Here is a 17,150-nt window from a genome sequence, read left to right as displayed (position 1 = left end):
CCTCTATATCAGCAGCAGCAAGAGGGAGGAACAGAAGCCAGTGCTGGGGGGAACCAGCTCTGCAGCAGGCCGTGTTCGCGGAGGATCCCAGTTTCCCGCCGAGACCCCCTGCAGACAGGGGCTGCTGGACCTGTCAAGAGCTTGGACTGAGGAAGCCCTGCTCAGTCCTGGTTTGCATTGGGTCTAAGAGTTATGCCTGCTGCAGCTCTACAGTTTAAACAGAGTAGGACCTGGGCTGCCTTTGTGCCTGGCTCTGACCACATTTAAACTGCAGAGACACAGCGGAGATAGTACCTTCCCTTAACAACTAATTGTGTAGACAATACAAATTGTGTCAACTACACGATTACCTAATTACCCACCTCTTAACATCCTTAGGCTAGTAGCATGGAGGCCTGGGCAGTTTTGGGACACCACCAGCAGCTGTACTCACTGCCTTTGTCACCCTCAGGAGGGAGATATCACCTAAGATCACCACCTCCTATGGAAAACAGTGCTAATACTTAAAATCATAGCTTTGTACTTAGTTTCATGCAGTCAAGCGATTCCTTCCACATTTCCCTCTCCCCTACTGGACCATATTCATCATAGCTGGTATTGGGAGTGGTGCTGTGCTTACACGCATGCCAAACCAGAAGTGTCAATAAGCATGTCTTGTATAAAACTTTAGGGGAGCAAGAGAAAGCAGTTTTGAATCTGAACTTTCCCTGTCCGTTGTGACTCTGCTGACAATGGTACATCTGTGTGTTTTATCTGTTGCTGCCATTATGGTGGCCATAAGAGGTTTTCCTCCAGCCCCCATGGAATGCCTAAGCCAGATAACCCAGAGAAAGAAAAGGACCTGGGATGACCTATTCAGTGAGATCCTTCAAGGCAGTGGTCCACCAGACCATGAGCAGAGGGCCTGGAGCACGATTGCAGATTATATGGAGAAAGGCACAGAAGTCTCAGCAGGAAAAGGGAGCACTCTTTTCAACATTCCACTAAACATAAGGGGCCCCACTGTGGACATTAATGACAACCCTGGCTTCACATGTACTGACCTGTGAGAATCATGGTTCTTGTATGTGTATTGAAATGGCCTTAAATGTTATTTCTCCTTTATTAAGTTCCATATATATATATTACATTTGTAGTGTATTTGCTACTTAACTTCCACAGCATTTTGGAGTACAGGCAGTCCCCGGGTTACGTACAAGATAGGGACTGTAGGTTTGTTCTTAAGTCAAATTTGTATGTAAGTCGGAACTGGTACATATTGTAGGGGAAACTCTAGCCAAACATTTCTCCAGAGCTCAGTTTTATTCTCCCACACCTCACTTCCCTCAGTCCTTTATTCTCAAGCTGAGGTGTCTGCTGAGAAAAGCCGCTCCGCATCTCCCTGGTCTGCTGAGGGGGGCGCTAGCTTTGCGTCTCCCTGGTCTGCTGGGGGGAAGCAACTAATGCGGGGTTGCCTCACCCCGTTTGTAAGTAGGGATCTGATGTAAGTCGGATCCATGTAACCCGGGGACTGCCTTTATTTTGATTACTGGGAAATAATTATTTATCTGGAAAATAATTCATCTGTATTAGTTTGAAATATATCTTGCAGAATGCCCAGCAGTACTGAAAGCACCAACTTACTTGTTCTTGTGCATTGTGACACAACTCATAGGATCAGTGACAAACAGTGTAATAATCATAAACATACAGCAAGCACCACAAAATTAATAGATGCATTGAGAGGGTTATATACATACACCAAGGACTACACAATTCCTAACAAGACCCAAAATAGCAAGACCACGTAGAACACAATGTGCTACAGGTTCTTTGCTGTGGGTCACTGTTGAAGTACTCTTTCAAAGCCTTCTTCAGCTGTACAACTACGTGTTGAGTTCTTCTAATAGTCCTCATAGTGGCTATTCAGTTTCAGCAGATAGCTGCACTATCTCCACACTCAACAGCAATTTCCTGCAGCAATTTCCCCCATTTGTTTCACAAATATTGCACAGGACACAGCAGTTGGCTATAACCTTGGGATTTTTTTCACTAAGGTCTAATCTAGTGAACAGACAACATCAGCATCTCTTCAGTCTACCAACAGCACATTCAACTGCTTTGCTGCACGTGCTGAGTTTGTCATTTATTTTTTTCTTGATGCTGTTGAGGTAAGAACCAGTGTATGGCTTCATGGGCAAGGGGAATAGAAGACGGTGTAGGTCCCCCAGGATCACTGTTGTCATTTCCATATCATCAGTTGTTAGGAAAGAAGCAAGTTGTTTCTGATCAGCACCTTGTGCATCTTCCCTGACCAGCCATCACTAATGTTGGTGAAGTATCCCCAGTGACCCACTAAAGCTTGCATAACCATAGAAAAGTAGCTTTTTCTGTTGATGTACTCTGTGGCCAGATGGTCTTGTGGCAAAATGGGGATATGAGTGCCATTTATTGCCCCACCACACTTTGGGAATCCCATGGCTGCAAATTCCTCTATTATATCCTGCCCGTTGCTGAGAGTCTCAGTCCTGTATAGCAGGAGATGATTAATGGCCCTGCATAATCACATTACACTAGCCCCCACAGAGGATTTTAAAACCCCCAGATGATATCCTGCTGATCAGTAAGCCATCCGATGTTGCAGGCTTCCGATGGTGCAATTGCTGTGCTGTCCGTGCAGCTGTGTTCTGGGCAAGCTTGGCATACAAATTTAAAAGTGTGGATTTATGCCTCTGAAACTTCTGCAACCACTGCTTGTTGTCCCAAAACTACATTGTGATGTGATCCCGCCAGTCAGTGCTTATTTCTCAGGCCCAGAAATGAGGGTCCACCATCTGCAGCTGCTCTGAATTCTCCCAAGAAACTTGAATTGGTTCTTGCTATCTCCCACAGCAGTCTGTCCTCCACGGAATCATCACAGCTCTTTTTTATTCAGTTCTTCTTGTGGCTTTGCAAATACCGGAAGTGCATGCATCCTGTGCTTTCAGTGCTCTTGGTAACAGTAGAGCTGTGCTGGCTTTATGCTTCTGTCAGAGATGGTGGACAGTGAGAATAGAGTGGGTTTGTGGAGTTTTATTTAAAAAGCATGAAAATTACAGGATATAGATGACATCATTGGGTGTAATCAGTTACAAGCTGGGAAGTTTGGCCTCTTGCTCCCAGTCATCCCTGCGTGGTATGTTCTGCCCACTATGGATTTCCAAAACTTCCCTAAAGAGAGTGCAGTAGATGGCTCCTTGAGTTGTCACTGTACATAATCACCAGGAGTGCTTGTGTCAATGCACCATAGGTGAGTATCCCAATGTGCAACTCAGTATCAAGCATGCACATGATGCACAAGCAATATGGTGATATACGTTGTCAAAAATGTATAGGGTAGACATTCTACTAATGTCTTGAAATACATTCAGAAACCAAAAGTACGAGCTCACTTATTTTTTCTTAATGTCCATTCTCTTTCCCTTTAAGAGTAAATAGCTAGAATATTCAGTTTCTAATGAGATTCTATACCAGGAATTATCTATACTGAGGAAGTGTTTGAAAGCTAGTCATTAACCCTCTTTAATTTTATGCTCCAGGTCAGAGGTGTTAAAGGAGTCTTTTTGGCCAATCAAAAAATTGATGGGAAAGTTATGACTCTAATAAGCTACAACAAAGGCCGTGACTGGGACTATCTGACCCCTCCAATCTCTGATATGAATGGTAAACCAACCAACTGTAAACCTGTAAGTGGTTTCTTTTAATGATTCCTATTGTTTTCTCCAATGTGCACAAGAACTATTTGTAGAATATGTTGAAATATAAATAAGTGAACAGTAGTTAAGTTATCTAAAGCAATCTACCTTCCCCTCTATTTACACCAGATGTGGATGTATGCTTTCATTTCTCTACCTTTAAGATGCTTTCACAAGTTATTGGGCCAAATTAATCTGTGGTTTGCTCCATTTGCAGCATTGCACATTCTTCTGTTGGGGCTTAATTTGACTAGTGTGAGACAATTGTGCTCCAACCGACTGCCCAGGCATCCTGATTCAAGGCAGTCCTTCATTAATTATTAATGAATTTACACCACAGTGAACTGATGTGGGAATGAGAGCACTTCATCAATAGGATTAAAAATACGAATACTTTTTTTTTCCTGTTTTTGTGTTCGTGTTTTTTAATGGTAAAACACAATTGCCCCAATGAGTGAGGGAGAGGGAAAGTCTCCTGGAAATGTAAGTCAAATGGCTAGTGCTGTCAAAAAACTTCTTTTTATGAGCAAAAATTACTGTGGTTTGTTTACATGCCCCAGCTACCCATAAGTGTTGAGACAGCACTAACAGGCAGATCCCCGGTGTCCTTCTTACAGGCTCTCTACTCCCCTGGGCTCTTAGAATGCTGCATTTTTGGCCAGAGTATGTGTCCAAACTCAGGGGCACAGATTAATCTTTATCCCTCTCTGCATAGTAGGAATAAAAGACTGAAATTGGGGGAGATATTGTCTCTCTTCAAAAGGCCAGGCTACAGCAATACTTGGTTCATTCCCCAGGACTCAATACAAAGCCACTTGAAATCAGAGTGAGGACTCCTCTTGAATTCAATGGACTTTGGATCAGGGACTCACTTAGGGCATGATCTCTCAGTCAAGTCCTTAGCAATGCTTCCATTAACTTTAGTTGGGGAGGAATATTGAGCTTCCTGTACCACTGCGGAAAGAGCAGAAACCAGTAAGTTAATTAATGAGTAATACGATCAAACTCACTCCAAAAGCGTCATTTAAAATATTTTTTCAGATGATTTTTTCCCCTGACAGAAGATGTTTCAGTAAAATAGTTGTTTTTAATCTGATTCTCTGTTAGCTGATAAATGCGTAAAAGGAGCCGAGGGATGATGATAACCAACAACAACAAATAAATCTTTGGTGATTTTATTGCCTCTTCAAAAGATCTCAGCAGTCATTCTGTCAGAAAGTTATTTTGTGCTATAATTTCACACTGTCTCTTTCTGAATTGCAGACCTTGTTTTAAGGGCACAGAAATATACAGAGCCAGGGTAATTGGTTCCCTCTAGATACATCAAACTAATATTTTATTCTGGACCTTGCTTAGTGAAATTTAGTCTCTTCCCTCTTTTTTGTAAGGCAGTTATCACTGCATGCTACTTTCTGATTATGCATTAATTACCAAAGTAGGAGAACTGCTCTTAACAGCTTGTAAAATACTGTGTTTTTCCTCTTCTCCTTAAAGCCTGATTGCCATCTTCATCTCCATCTCCGCTGGGCAGACAATCCATATGTGTCAGGAACAGTCCATACCAAGGACACTGCACCAGGGCTCATAATGGGGGCAGGTAAATACACAAAAATGCTTTTTTCCCCCAACTATCTTGGTTGTTTCTTGCACTTCTCATTTAATCTCCTGAATAATGATATAATTATGACTGTATTATAAACATTGCCACTGAATTTGGCTGGTCAAATGTGATGGGTCAAATTGGTGAATAGGAGGTTATCAACAAGAAGCCTGCAGTGATTGGAAGGAATTTTTAATCCCAAATATCACAAGTGGCCAGGTGCATTTTGTGTATCTAGCTGTCTATCAGTCATATATGGCCATCACTGTCATTATATCTTTAATGTATTTGTTCTAATGACCCTTATGAAGTAGGGAAGCACCATTATCCCTGCTTTCCATGTGGGGGAATGAGGCACAGTGACTCTAAGTGACTTGGCCAAGATCACACAGGAAATCTGTGGTGGAGCAGCAAATCTTTTTTTCCCCTTATACTTAATGCCCATATAATTATCTTACAATATTTATTAACTTCTATATCCATGACAGCGAAAGCCTGAAAGATGAGGTAAAAGTGACAATCATGACAGTATAGGAATCAAGTTATTGCCAGATGTACTGTATTGTATTATAGCAAAGTGACTGCCCTCATCATGCTAGTATCCGATTACCCTCTACCAGTGCATGAAGCATAGGTTACACATGGTTCATTCTTTTTCTCAACCTCTCCCTCTATGTCTGCAATGTAGTGTTTGGGTTTAATAGGGTTGCTTTTGTTTAATTTTTTTAAATGTGGGTTCGTATCAGAAAAGGTAGGAAGAGGAAGTGCACCGTGCCCTTTGAATTGGTGGTAAGACTTCTCTGAGAGCAACCCCTGAGAAAGAGCTGTCTCTTTCAGCGAGGAGCTGTACCCTTGGCTTGGAAAATTCTACTGCGCCTCAGGAGTAGAACTATCAATCACAGTTGGCCATCTTCTACATGCCTTGGGCCCAGTTCTGTGAGAGCTTTGAAGATATGGACCAAACCGTGAACTAGACCTGATTGAGTCTAGTTCAAATTCAAATGCTTTCCAAGCTATGGGGCTATTCCTAATAACCTTTACCCATGGATTAGTCCTTATTCCAAGGAATAATCCCACTGAAATCTGTGAACAAGGATTTTCCATGATTAGCAGTTTGAAGGAGTTGGCTCTAAGTGCATATAAGAGTCAGTACACATCTGAAATACAGCTGTTTTGGCAGCACGAGGCAACAACCAAGAACACAGGTGGCAGACATCTCTACAAAAACAGTATGGGATGGGAGGGGAGGAAAGTTTGGCCAAGAATACTGGGCAAATGTATAGGATGATAGACTATGCCATGGAATTGCAGATATCCTAGGTAAGCAGGGAGAAAACCTTTGTATTTGAGTCCTCCTCTGAAAGCCCCCTCCAGAGCAAATCGAATGCACCAGGGAAGAGGAAAGGCTGAGTCAGCCAACATGTATTAACTTAGTATCTAGTCTTTCAAACCTGGTTCATTGGGTAGCCCAATATTTGGTTTTAAACCAGAATGTCTGATTAAATAGGGTTCCTGGTGGCTACACTCAGCACCGCCAACCTTAAGGCAAGCTGATGCTCTCTACCTCCTCTAGGTCCACACAGCTCTCAGGAAGGGGCTGGCAGGTCCCTGCGGTTCCTACATGTAGGGGCAGACCAGGGTGGCTCCATGTGCCCGGTGCACAAGTTCTGCAACTCACATTGGCCAGGAAATGCTACCAATGGGATTTGCAGGGCAGCCTGTGAGCACAGGCAGAGTGTGGCATCTGCTTGGCCTCCCACCTAGGAGCTGCAGGGACCTGCCAACTGCTTCCCAGGAACTTCCTGAGGTAAGCACCATCCAGATCGCTCATCCCATCTCACACCCCAACCCCTTGTCCCAACCCCGAGCCCCTTCCTATACCCCAAATCTTTCAGCTCCAGCCTGCAACCCCTCCTGCACCCCAAACTTCTTATTTTCAGCCTAGAGCCTTCACTCCCAGCCAGAGTCCTCACACCTCCCCCTGCACCCCAATCCCTGCCCTGAGACCCCCTTCTGTGTCCCAAACTCATCACCTCTGGCCCTGCCCCAGAAACTGCACCCCAAGCTGGAGCCCTCATATCCTCCTCCACCTCAAATGACCTGCCCCAGCTTGGTGAAAGTGAAGGAGGGGGAAGGGGGATGAAGTGAGAGGGCAAGGCCTTGGAGAAGGGAAAGGGTGAGGGCAGGGACTCGGGGAAGGGTAGGGCAGGAGTAGGACAAAGGTGTTCCAATTTGTTCCATTAGAAAATTGGCAACTCTGCTGGTGCACAAAGCAATGAAATGAGGTGTTCAGTTTTATCTGGCAAAATTTGTACAATAAACACATTTCTCATCAGAAATACTTTATACCCTGAGACAGACTATATTTCCCTAGTGGCCTGGTCAGAGAATTGATGAACATATGCAAATCAGTAAGGACAGTGTGGGTGTTTGGGATACATCATGCTCTGAATGAAATAAATCTGAATAATACCATTAAATTTAATGAGAGAAGGAATGGAATGTTGGTGTGCAAATCATACAGTTCAGGATATGGAATTGCACGTTTATTTTAATTTCAAATAATTATAACTAAGTAGAGAACAGCATTCATACCTAGAATGCTTGGGAATTATAGGATGTTAACATTGCATCATTTCAAGCCTCAGCATTTGTAATTTACAGAATGAAAATTCTACTTTATTAAAATTTCATATATAGTTCTGATAAATAAATATTGTTAGCAGTTAAATGTATGTAAATTATGCAGACAAAATATTAAATTTAATAGCTGCACATTAAAACATTATATTTAAATAACTCTGCTGCTCTCTTTAAGGAATGTAATAGGCTTTTACATTTATATTTGATTTTACTGCATTTTATCTTGGCAAAAGCTTCTATTCAACATGCTGCAATTGATGTGTAAATTTTTACTTTCAGCCTCAAACCTGTGAAGGATTCTTCTGCAAAAAATACTAAAAGTGTACATTTTCAGATTCTAGTATGCTGTCTTTCTGTTCTCAGCCTCTTTTCCAGATAATAAATCAAGCTACTAGTGCACACTGCATTCTTGAACAAATTGCAGGGTTAATTAAAATATATATTGAGTACTTCACTTGCTTTGCTAAATGGTTAAGTTACTCTTTGTCATCTCTGATCCAGATGTGCTGTAAACAGATTGATGTTCATGTCTTCATGAATGTAGGTTGCATGTTATGGCACCATTCATATTAAGGAAAAAAGAACAGACAGATGTTTGACTTTTACTGACACATATAGATTCTGGGGACCCTCAGAATTTCTCTTCCTCTAGACATTGTAAGATATGTACCCCCTCCCCCAAAACACATGTTATAAACAAAACTTCCTATTGCCAAACAAATAACACTTGGCTGGAGCAGTCTCATTTGACCAAAAATTGTTTTGCCTTATTACTCTATGCTGTGACAATTAGTTTTGAAATAAAAAAGTATTCGTTAGCTAGCCATAGCTTGAAATAAATCATGACTATTTAAGCTGTGTGTTAGACACATTACAGAAGCTTCCAGAAGAGGAAGTTTGCTAAATTTTGGGAGGGGAAACCTCATATTTGAAGAATTTAAAACTATCTCATTGTGTGTTACATTTGGGTACCCATTTCTTTGCATGTTAAGCAAAGAATAATGTAGATGAGAAAATAAGATCGGAAAAGTAATTAATTAAATAATTAATTACATAACACACGTTTGGAAAATGTAACACTGAGAAGTTAAAATGGCTTGAAAATAAAATAAACAAAAGTGTCACACACAGGCTTGGGTTATGGAAAGGGTGTCAGCGATGCTCCAAGTATTAATTTGTGTAAAAGGAACAGAAACTAAAATTGAGGGAACTTTTCATTTGCGATAATTCAGGCTAGGGGGTAGGCCTACTAGTATACCTTTTTGATTGGCTGAGAAAGATTTATATGATATTTTAAGTTAAACCTGAGGCACCAGAGGCAATGTGTATATATATCTTTTCAAAAGAATGTGAACCTCTATACCTCAAGTTCCAGCTATTAGAGAATTATTAGGGCTATTATTTGAGTGCAGACAGTGCACATGGCCTGATCCAGACACCACTGAAGTAAATGAAAATACTTGTTTTTGCTGTGATCCAGTGGAGTTACTCCAGATTTACTCTGATGTAGCCAGGGGCAGAATTTGGTCTGAATCACTAGACGAGTGGAAGACATGGGCAGTACTGCAATTGTTTGTGTGTATGAATTGTATTCATTGAACCTTAGACTGTGGGTGAGTGGTTAATATTTATGACTATAGCAGTGAGGGATTTTTGGACAAATAGTTTATTTGCTGAAAATGCCATTTCAGTTAACACAAAACTATTTGTGAATTTGACAAGAATTAGCCAAATTAATTGCCTCCACTTCCTCCACCTTGTAACATTTCCCCCAGCAGTTAGGGTTCTCATCAGGGCTCTCGGAGACCAAGTTTGAATACTTGCTGTGGATTAGGGATATGATCCCAGTTCCCACCCTTCCCAATGAGTACACTACTCGCTACACAATTCTATGCTGGGTCTCACTCCATTTCTTTTGTTGAAGCTCTTCCATTTTGTATAAAATGCTTGCATAGAGATTCTGGATGAAAAAAAGATCAGGTAGTGTGGGGTGGAAGAGATGTTGAAAGTTAGCTGTGAACAAACATGCTGCATAACTCCCAAGAAAAAAAATAAGAGATGGTGGTTATTCCCTGGAGCTGCCCCAGGCTCCCTTTGACTCACCTGTCTTTCAAATTATTCTCTGTTTGGAATTTTGTGTGTGTGTGTCCTACGCACATTGTATTTTCCCTCCTTAGCATATTCAAGTTTTGCTACTTTCTTTTTTTTCATTGTTTTATATTGGGTGTAACAGACATTACATGATACCAAGTATGCACAGTTACCCAAAAGGAAGGTGAGAACATTTGTGCTTTAATTCACTAGGAATGTTGCATAGATTTTGTTCATTCTTTGGTATATATGGTTGTGCCGATTTTCTTCCACATATTGATCTGAGGAAGTGGGTCTGGCCCGCGAAAGCTCATCACCTAATAAACCATCTTGTTAGTCTTTAAAGTGCTACATAGTTCTGTCTTTTGTTATATGTAAGGCACTGAAAGTCACTGTCTTGATCTATCTGGCACTGGGATTTGGCTAGAGCACTGTGGGCACCAAACTTCAGGAAAGATGTGAACAAATTGGTGAAAGCGCAGAGAAGGAAAAAGCAAAACTGTGAAAATATTTAGAAAACTTGATCTATAAACAAACTGGACCGGTTTAGTCTCGAGAAAACAAGAGTATGGCAAGATGTGGTAACAGTCTTCACATCTGTTCCAGACTGTTATAAAGATGACGGTGATCACCTATTGTCCACATCCACTGAACGTTGGACAAAAAGTAATGGGCTTAATCTGCAACAAGTGAGATTTAGGTTAGACATTAGGAAAACTCTCCAATTAGAAGAGTAGTTGAGCTCAAATGCAATTGCAGAAGATGATTATTTGCTTTTAAGGTAAAACTGTTCTAGGTTTAAGAAAATGAAATCAGCAATCACAGTGAAAGCTTAGAGTTGGAAATGCGGCAGAAAACTATAGTTATGTCACCGATGCATGCAGAAAGGAAACATTCCACCATGTAAAGCTGTTTCTGCACTGCACTCTTAAGTCAACCATTGTTAAGTTGACAGAGCCACCATGTTAATTACTGCATGGGGCTGATGTTTATACTAGTCCCCTTCTGTCGGTGATGCATGTCCTCCACTGGAGTGCTTCCACCAACAAAGGAGAGTGTGGAGGATTGAAATCAGACCCCTTAGTTCTGCACAGCACCCTACCAGTCCCCTGTGACTTCTTACCTCTGCTTTCCCAGCCGGGAGTGTGGGGGTAGACATTGGCACAGGGATTCTCACCTCTGGCAGACAGTCATCGAGGTTGGCACCAGCTGCGTCTTCTCTGAGGACTTCAGGCCTGGCAGCATGTGCGATGCTGCACTTGTCAGCACACACATCAATGCCGGTACTGGCACCGGCTGTGGCTGCGGCACTGGTGGTGATGCTCTCCCAGAAATCACACTCAAAGTATGTGGTTTATCGGGGATCTCTCCCTTTGGAGAGCTGAGAGCTATTCGCCTTGTGTGCAGTGTTTTTCTGCCACAGCTTTGAAACAAGCACAATTCAATTTTGATGGACAACACCGCAGCGATGTTTTATATAAACAGAGAGGGTGAATCCCACTCTTACCCTCTGTGTTGGGAAGCCTTCCTCCTCTGGGAGTCCTGTGTAGCTAATGACATTTGTGTGGTAGCCTCTTACCTCCCTGGGGCCCAGAATATATTGGCAGATCACCTCAGCAGATCCTTTGAGGGGCACAAGTGGTCCCTCAGGGCAGATGTGCCCTGCCCATCTTCCAAGAGTGGGGATTTCCCCTCCTGGACTTGTTCACAACCCGAGGCAATAGGAAGTACCCCCATTTTTGCTCCATCTTCAACCACAACCCGGGGTCTCTGGGGGAGGCACTCTTGGTTTCCTGGCCCCGGGGCCTGCTGTATGCCTTCCCTCCATTCCCTCTGATTCACAGGATGATCCTCAGTGTCAGGGAGTTCCATGCCTCCATGATATTGATAGCCCGGGTGTGGCCCCACCAGCATTGGTTCCTGGCCCTGCTTGAACTCTTGGTGGAGCAGCTCCTAGTCCTCCCCCTGTACCTAGAACTGATCTCTCAGGAGTTTGGCAGGCTTCACCATTCGAACCTCTGGTCCCTACACCTCATGGCGTGGAAGCTCTGTGGCTGACCACCATGAAGAGGCAGAGCTCGGAACAAGTTCAGGTGGTTCTTTTGGGGAATCATAAACCTTCTACGAGGGCCTATTACCTGGCAAAGTGGAAGTGCTTCATCCTTTGCCCCCATGAATGCCCCATTCCCAGCTATTTTTGCATTACCTCCTGGACCTTAGAACCCAAGGCCTTGCCCCCTCCTCGGTTTGGGTGCACTTGGTGGCCATCTTGGTTTTGCACTCGGAGTCACGGGATTAGTCTGTTTTCGCAGACTCTATGGTGCATCGCTTCTTTAAGGGGTTGGACAGGGTATATCCTCATAAGCCCCTGCCCCATTCGGGCCTTAGCCTAGTACTCACTAGGCTCATGGCCCCCCATTTCGAACCACTGGCAACATGCTCCCTTTTGCACCTGTCCTGGAAGGTGTTCTTCCTTGTGGCCATTACCTCTGCCAGGAAGGTCTCAGCGCTGCGGGGTTTATCAGTGGACCCTCCATATACGATCTTTCTCAAGGACTAGGTTAGACTTCGCCTATACCCTGCATTTTTGCCCAAGGTGGTCACATTAATCAGGATATATTTCTTCTGGTTATTTATCCAAAACCTCATGGTTCTGGGACAGATAGGCTCTACACACCTTAGATGTTAGGTGAACCTGGGCCTTTTATTTAGACAGGATAAAACCTTTTTGGAAGTCCCACCAGTTATTCATGTCCATAGCTGACAGGATGAAGGGCCTGCCGGTGTCAGCCCAGCATATTTCATTTTGCATCACTTCCTGTATCAGGGAGTGCTATGAGCTAGCGTATGTGCCAGCTCCGTCCATTATGGCCCATTCAACCAGGGCTCAAGCTTCTTCTGCCACCTTCGTGACCCAGGAGCCCATTGTAGAGATCTGCAGGGCAGCCACCTGGTTGTCAGTGCACGCTTTTGCTATACTGCAGCAGGCCAGGGATGACGCGGGGATGGGCAGGGCAGTGTTGCAGTCTGTCTCCAACCCCTTCTCCTTGGGTTTGGCTTTGGAGTCACCTATTTGGAATGGACATGAGCAAGCAGTCGAAGAAGAAAAAATGGTTACTTATCTTTCGTAACTATTCTTCAAGATGTGTTGCTCATGTCCATTTCACATCCCACTCATCTCTCCTGCATCAGAGCCTTCCAGCAAGAAGGAACTAAGGGGGTAGAGGGCCAGCAGAGGTATATATACGTTGCGATAGCACCAGTCTAGGGGGCTCCCCTGCTGGCCCAATGGGTGCAGCTCAGGGAACACTCTCCAACAATCTGTGCACACAGCGTGCACACACCTACATAGAATGGACTTGAGCAACACATCTAAAAAAACAACAGTTATGAAAGGTAAGTAGCCAGTTATTTTATGTGTGCATTTTATTTTTCCTTCCTAAGTGAAATACTTTGTACTGACCTTTATTGAATTTCATCTTGTTGATTTCAGATTGGCTCAACAGTTTGTCAAGGTCATTTTGAATTATAATTCTGTCCTTTAAAGTGCTTGCTATCCTTCTATCCAGGAGTAATCTTTAAATTTTATAAGCGTATTCTTCACTCCATTATCCAAGTCATTAATAAAAAATATTGAAAAGTGCCAGACCCAGGCATGACCCTGCCAGAGCCGCATTAGTTACACTCTCTCAATTTGGTGGCTGGTGGCCTCACTAAGTGCAGGGGAAGGCTTGGGGTGAGAGGATTTGGCCAGGAAGGAGGGTGCAAGAGCTGGCTAGGGTATTGTATGTGTGTGTGTGAGGGGGATGGGAAACTGTTGAAAGACCATCCTCAAAGAGTAGTTCTCAACCTGTTATCCAACTACCTTATAGTAATTTCATCTAGCCATCTGGGACAGTATCAAAAGTCTTACAAAAAGCAAGACCTATTGTATCTATTACTTCATCCCATCCAATAAACCAGACCAATAACACTGTCAAAGAAAAAATTAGGTTAGTTAGCCATGACAAATCCATGCTAGATATTCCTTAAAAATCCTATTATCCTCTAAGGGCACATCTACACAGTGGGACTAAAGCCAAAATAAGCTACTCAACTTCAGCTATGTCAACTGTGTCGCTGAAGTTGAAATAGCTTGTTTTGGCTTTCGGTGCTGTCTACACAGCAGGAATTTCAAAGAAGAGCACTCTTCCTCTGACTTTCCTTACTCCTCGTAAAATGAAGGTTACGGGAGTCAGAGTAAGAAGTCCTCCAGCTTGACATTATTTTGACATTATGTCAAAATAACTGTTTGCAGTGTAGACACAGACTGTGTTATTTTGGAATAATGTATTTATTCCAGTATTTCTCCAGGTATTGAAGTTGAGGTCCCCGGGTCCTCTGTATCCCCTCTTTTAAAGATACATATTATGTTTGCCCTTGTCCAATTCTCTTGGGCCTTGCCCATCATCCATGAGTTTTCAAAGATAATTGCTAATGGCTCCAAACTAGCTTGCTAGCTTCAGCTAGTTCCTTAAGTTCTTAGAATGAATTTTATCAGGCCCCACTGACTTGAATACATCTAACTTATCTAAAAAAAATTTAATCTGTTCTTTCCCTATTTTGGCTTGTGCATTTTTTTTTAATATTAATTTTGTTGTGTATCACCATTAATCTTTTTAGTGAAGATTGAAAAAACAGGCATTAAACAGCTTAGTCCTCTTTTTACTGTCATTACTAGTTTACCTTACCTCTTAAGTAGAGAACTTATACTTTTCTTCATTTTTCTCTCACTCCTAATGTGTTTAAAGAACCTCCTCTTGTTGGCTTTTTATTTCCTTTGCTAGGTGTAACTTATTTTGTGCCTTTGCCTTTCTGAACTTGGTCCTTACATGTTTGTGCTACTCCTTTGTTCTCCTCAGTAATTTGTCCATGCTTTCTCCTTTTGTAGGAGACTTTTTTATTATTATTATTTCAGGTCATTAAACAGTTCTTGATGCAGCCATGTTGGTCTTTTTCTATTCTTCCTATTTTTTCTTTGAGATAATTTGGAATTGTGCCTTTAATCTTGTCTTCTTGAGAAAATATCAGATTTCTCAAACAGCTTCTCCTTTTGATTTTCTTCCTGTGCGATCTTACCTATCAGTTCTGTGAGTCTGCTAAATCTACTTGTCATGATCAATCATGATAATTTCATTATCGCTTTCATGCAAACTGCCTTTTGCCTTCAGATTTGCTATCAGTTCTTTGGTCATAAACAAGGCTAAAATGGCTAAAATGGCTATTCCCTTTATTTTTCTCTACTTTCTGAAACAAAATGTTGTCCCAATATCTCCAAGAATTTACTGGAACTTTTATTTCCTGCTGTATTACTTTTCCAACAGATGTCTGGTAATTAAAATCACTCATTACTATCAATTTTGTGGTTTGGATATTTCTGTTGTTTCTTCTAGAAATGCCTTATTCACCCCTTTTTCCTGATTTGGTGGTGTGTAGCAATCTCCTGCCAGAGCATCACCCCTACATTTTATCCCTTTTGTTTTTATCCAGGGATGTCTAACTAGCCTACCTTTTACATCGTCTTTGACCTCTTGATGTATAATGCAATACCTGCTCCCTTTTTATCTTGTTATTCCTTCCTGGAGAATCTATACTCCTCTATATCAATATCCCAGTCATAAGATTTATCCCATGAGTCTCTGTGATGCCAATTAAGGCATAATTTAGCTTACATATTAATGCTCCCAGTTCTTTCTGTTAATTCCCCATAATGGTTGCATTTGACATCTAAGATGTTGAGTTGATTCCCCCTTGATTGCCCTCTTTGTTGCACCTTTACCCTGTTGTAATTTTCCATTTCTTTCCCAACATCTAGCTCTGTTAAAGTTACCTTTTTTATACTCATATATGAGTTTTTGTTACCTGCCTCCTTTGAACCTAGTTTAAAGCTTCCTCACTAGGTTCGTACACTGGTGCAAAGATGGTCAGATCCCATCTCTTCCTAGCAGACCTTCTTTCCAGAAGAGCATCTCATGATTGAGGTAGCTAAAGCCCTCCCATTGACACCATATTCACAGCAATGCACTCATCTCCAAGATGTGCAAGTCCCTCTGTAGTCCTAAGCCCACAACTTAGAGGATGGCCAGGAACACAACTGCACCCCAATTCCTTCACTTTCTCTTCCAGAGTCCTGTAGTTTTTGCTGGACTTAGCACACAACACAAGTAGTAGACAGGGCGACTCTTTTCCATCTCATAATGTCCAGGGGGAACTAAACTACATGACTGATCTCTGATCCTGAATTTATTCCCTTAATCACAAATCCTACATGCAATTCACCCTTCCAAAGTTTGGTTAGTTGAGCATTATGCATGGGAAAGTGAATTCAGCCCAACATGGATAGAGTAATCAAATTTCATGCTTCATTATCTCAGGTGATTGCCGGTAGACTAGTTTTATCAGTAAATGTCAGTAAACTTAGATTTCACCATACATCCACAGACAAAAATATTTCCATCAATAATCATCCAAATTTACAAATAGGCAAAGTAAGAAAAATGCTGCTTGAGAACTTACTAGAGTTAAAATCCAGTGCTTTAGATATTTGAATAAGTCTTGTTATGAATGAAGTAATTAATGAATATGTGAAGAAAATGAATAGTCCGAACAGGTATGTTTTGTTAATTTGAGAATGTGTACTTTATCCAATTTGACATATGATGGTAACAATCTGTGTTTTAACGGTTTATAATCCTTTAGCACATTGAATATAACAGTCTACTCTCAACTAAATACTTGTCTGATCCCCACTATATTTTCCTATTAATGTGAAAATTTAAATAGCTAAACAGCTGTGGAAAACGCTTACAATATGTTATTATCCTTCAAACTTAAAATAGAAATTGAAGTCTGCCAACTTTCTTTGTAAGGGTCAAGAAGGAGATTTCCTCTCAAAGAATTGGATGGGTTGTTTTGTTGTATTTGATTTTTTTTTCAAGATGAAGTGAGGTTAAAGGGGGGATTGGTGATGATGTGAAGCATCAGTTACAGCCCCTGCCAAATGCCAATATTAGGCTAGCTGCCACAAATTCTCTGATATAAAGAATTTTATGAAGCCATTTTAG

General features: G+C 41.9%; 1 protein-coding gene across 6 annotated transcripts in view; it reads left to right on the top strand.

Annotated features, from left to right (window-relative positions):
- The window catches only part of SORCS2 (sortilin related VPS10 domain containing receptor 2), an 863,992-nt gene that overhangs the window by 770,260 nt on the left and 76,582 nt on the right, over positions 1 to 17,150 (top strand). For all 6 annotated transcript variants that reach the window (XR_012904391.2, XM_075930786.2, XM_075930785.2 and 3 more), the window contains 2 exons: positions 3,558 to 3,704; positions 5,208 to 5,310. Coding sequence is in view for 5 of the 6 variants with exons in the window: in XM_075930786.2 (XP_075786901.2) it covers positions 3,558 to 3,704; positions 5,208 to 5,310 (250 nt within the window). In the remaining variant the exon portion in view is untranslated. The remainder of the gene's footprint in view (positions 1 to 3,557; positions 3,705 to 5,207; positions 5,311 to 17,150) is intronic.

This window comes from Pelodiscus sinensis, chromosome 4 (genome assembly GCF_052426305.1).
Source record: "Pelodiscus sinensis isolate ZL-2025 chromosome 4, ASM5242630v1, whole genome shotgun sequence".
Taxonomy (NCBI): Eukaryota; Metazoa; Chordata; order Testudines; family Trionychidae; genus Pelodiscus; species Pelodiscus sinensis.
This window is presented reverse-complemented; position numbering and strand designations above follow the sequence as displayed.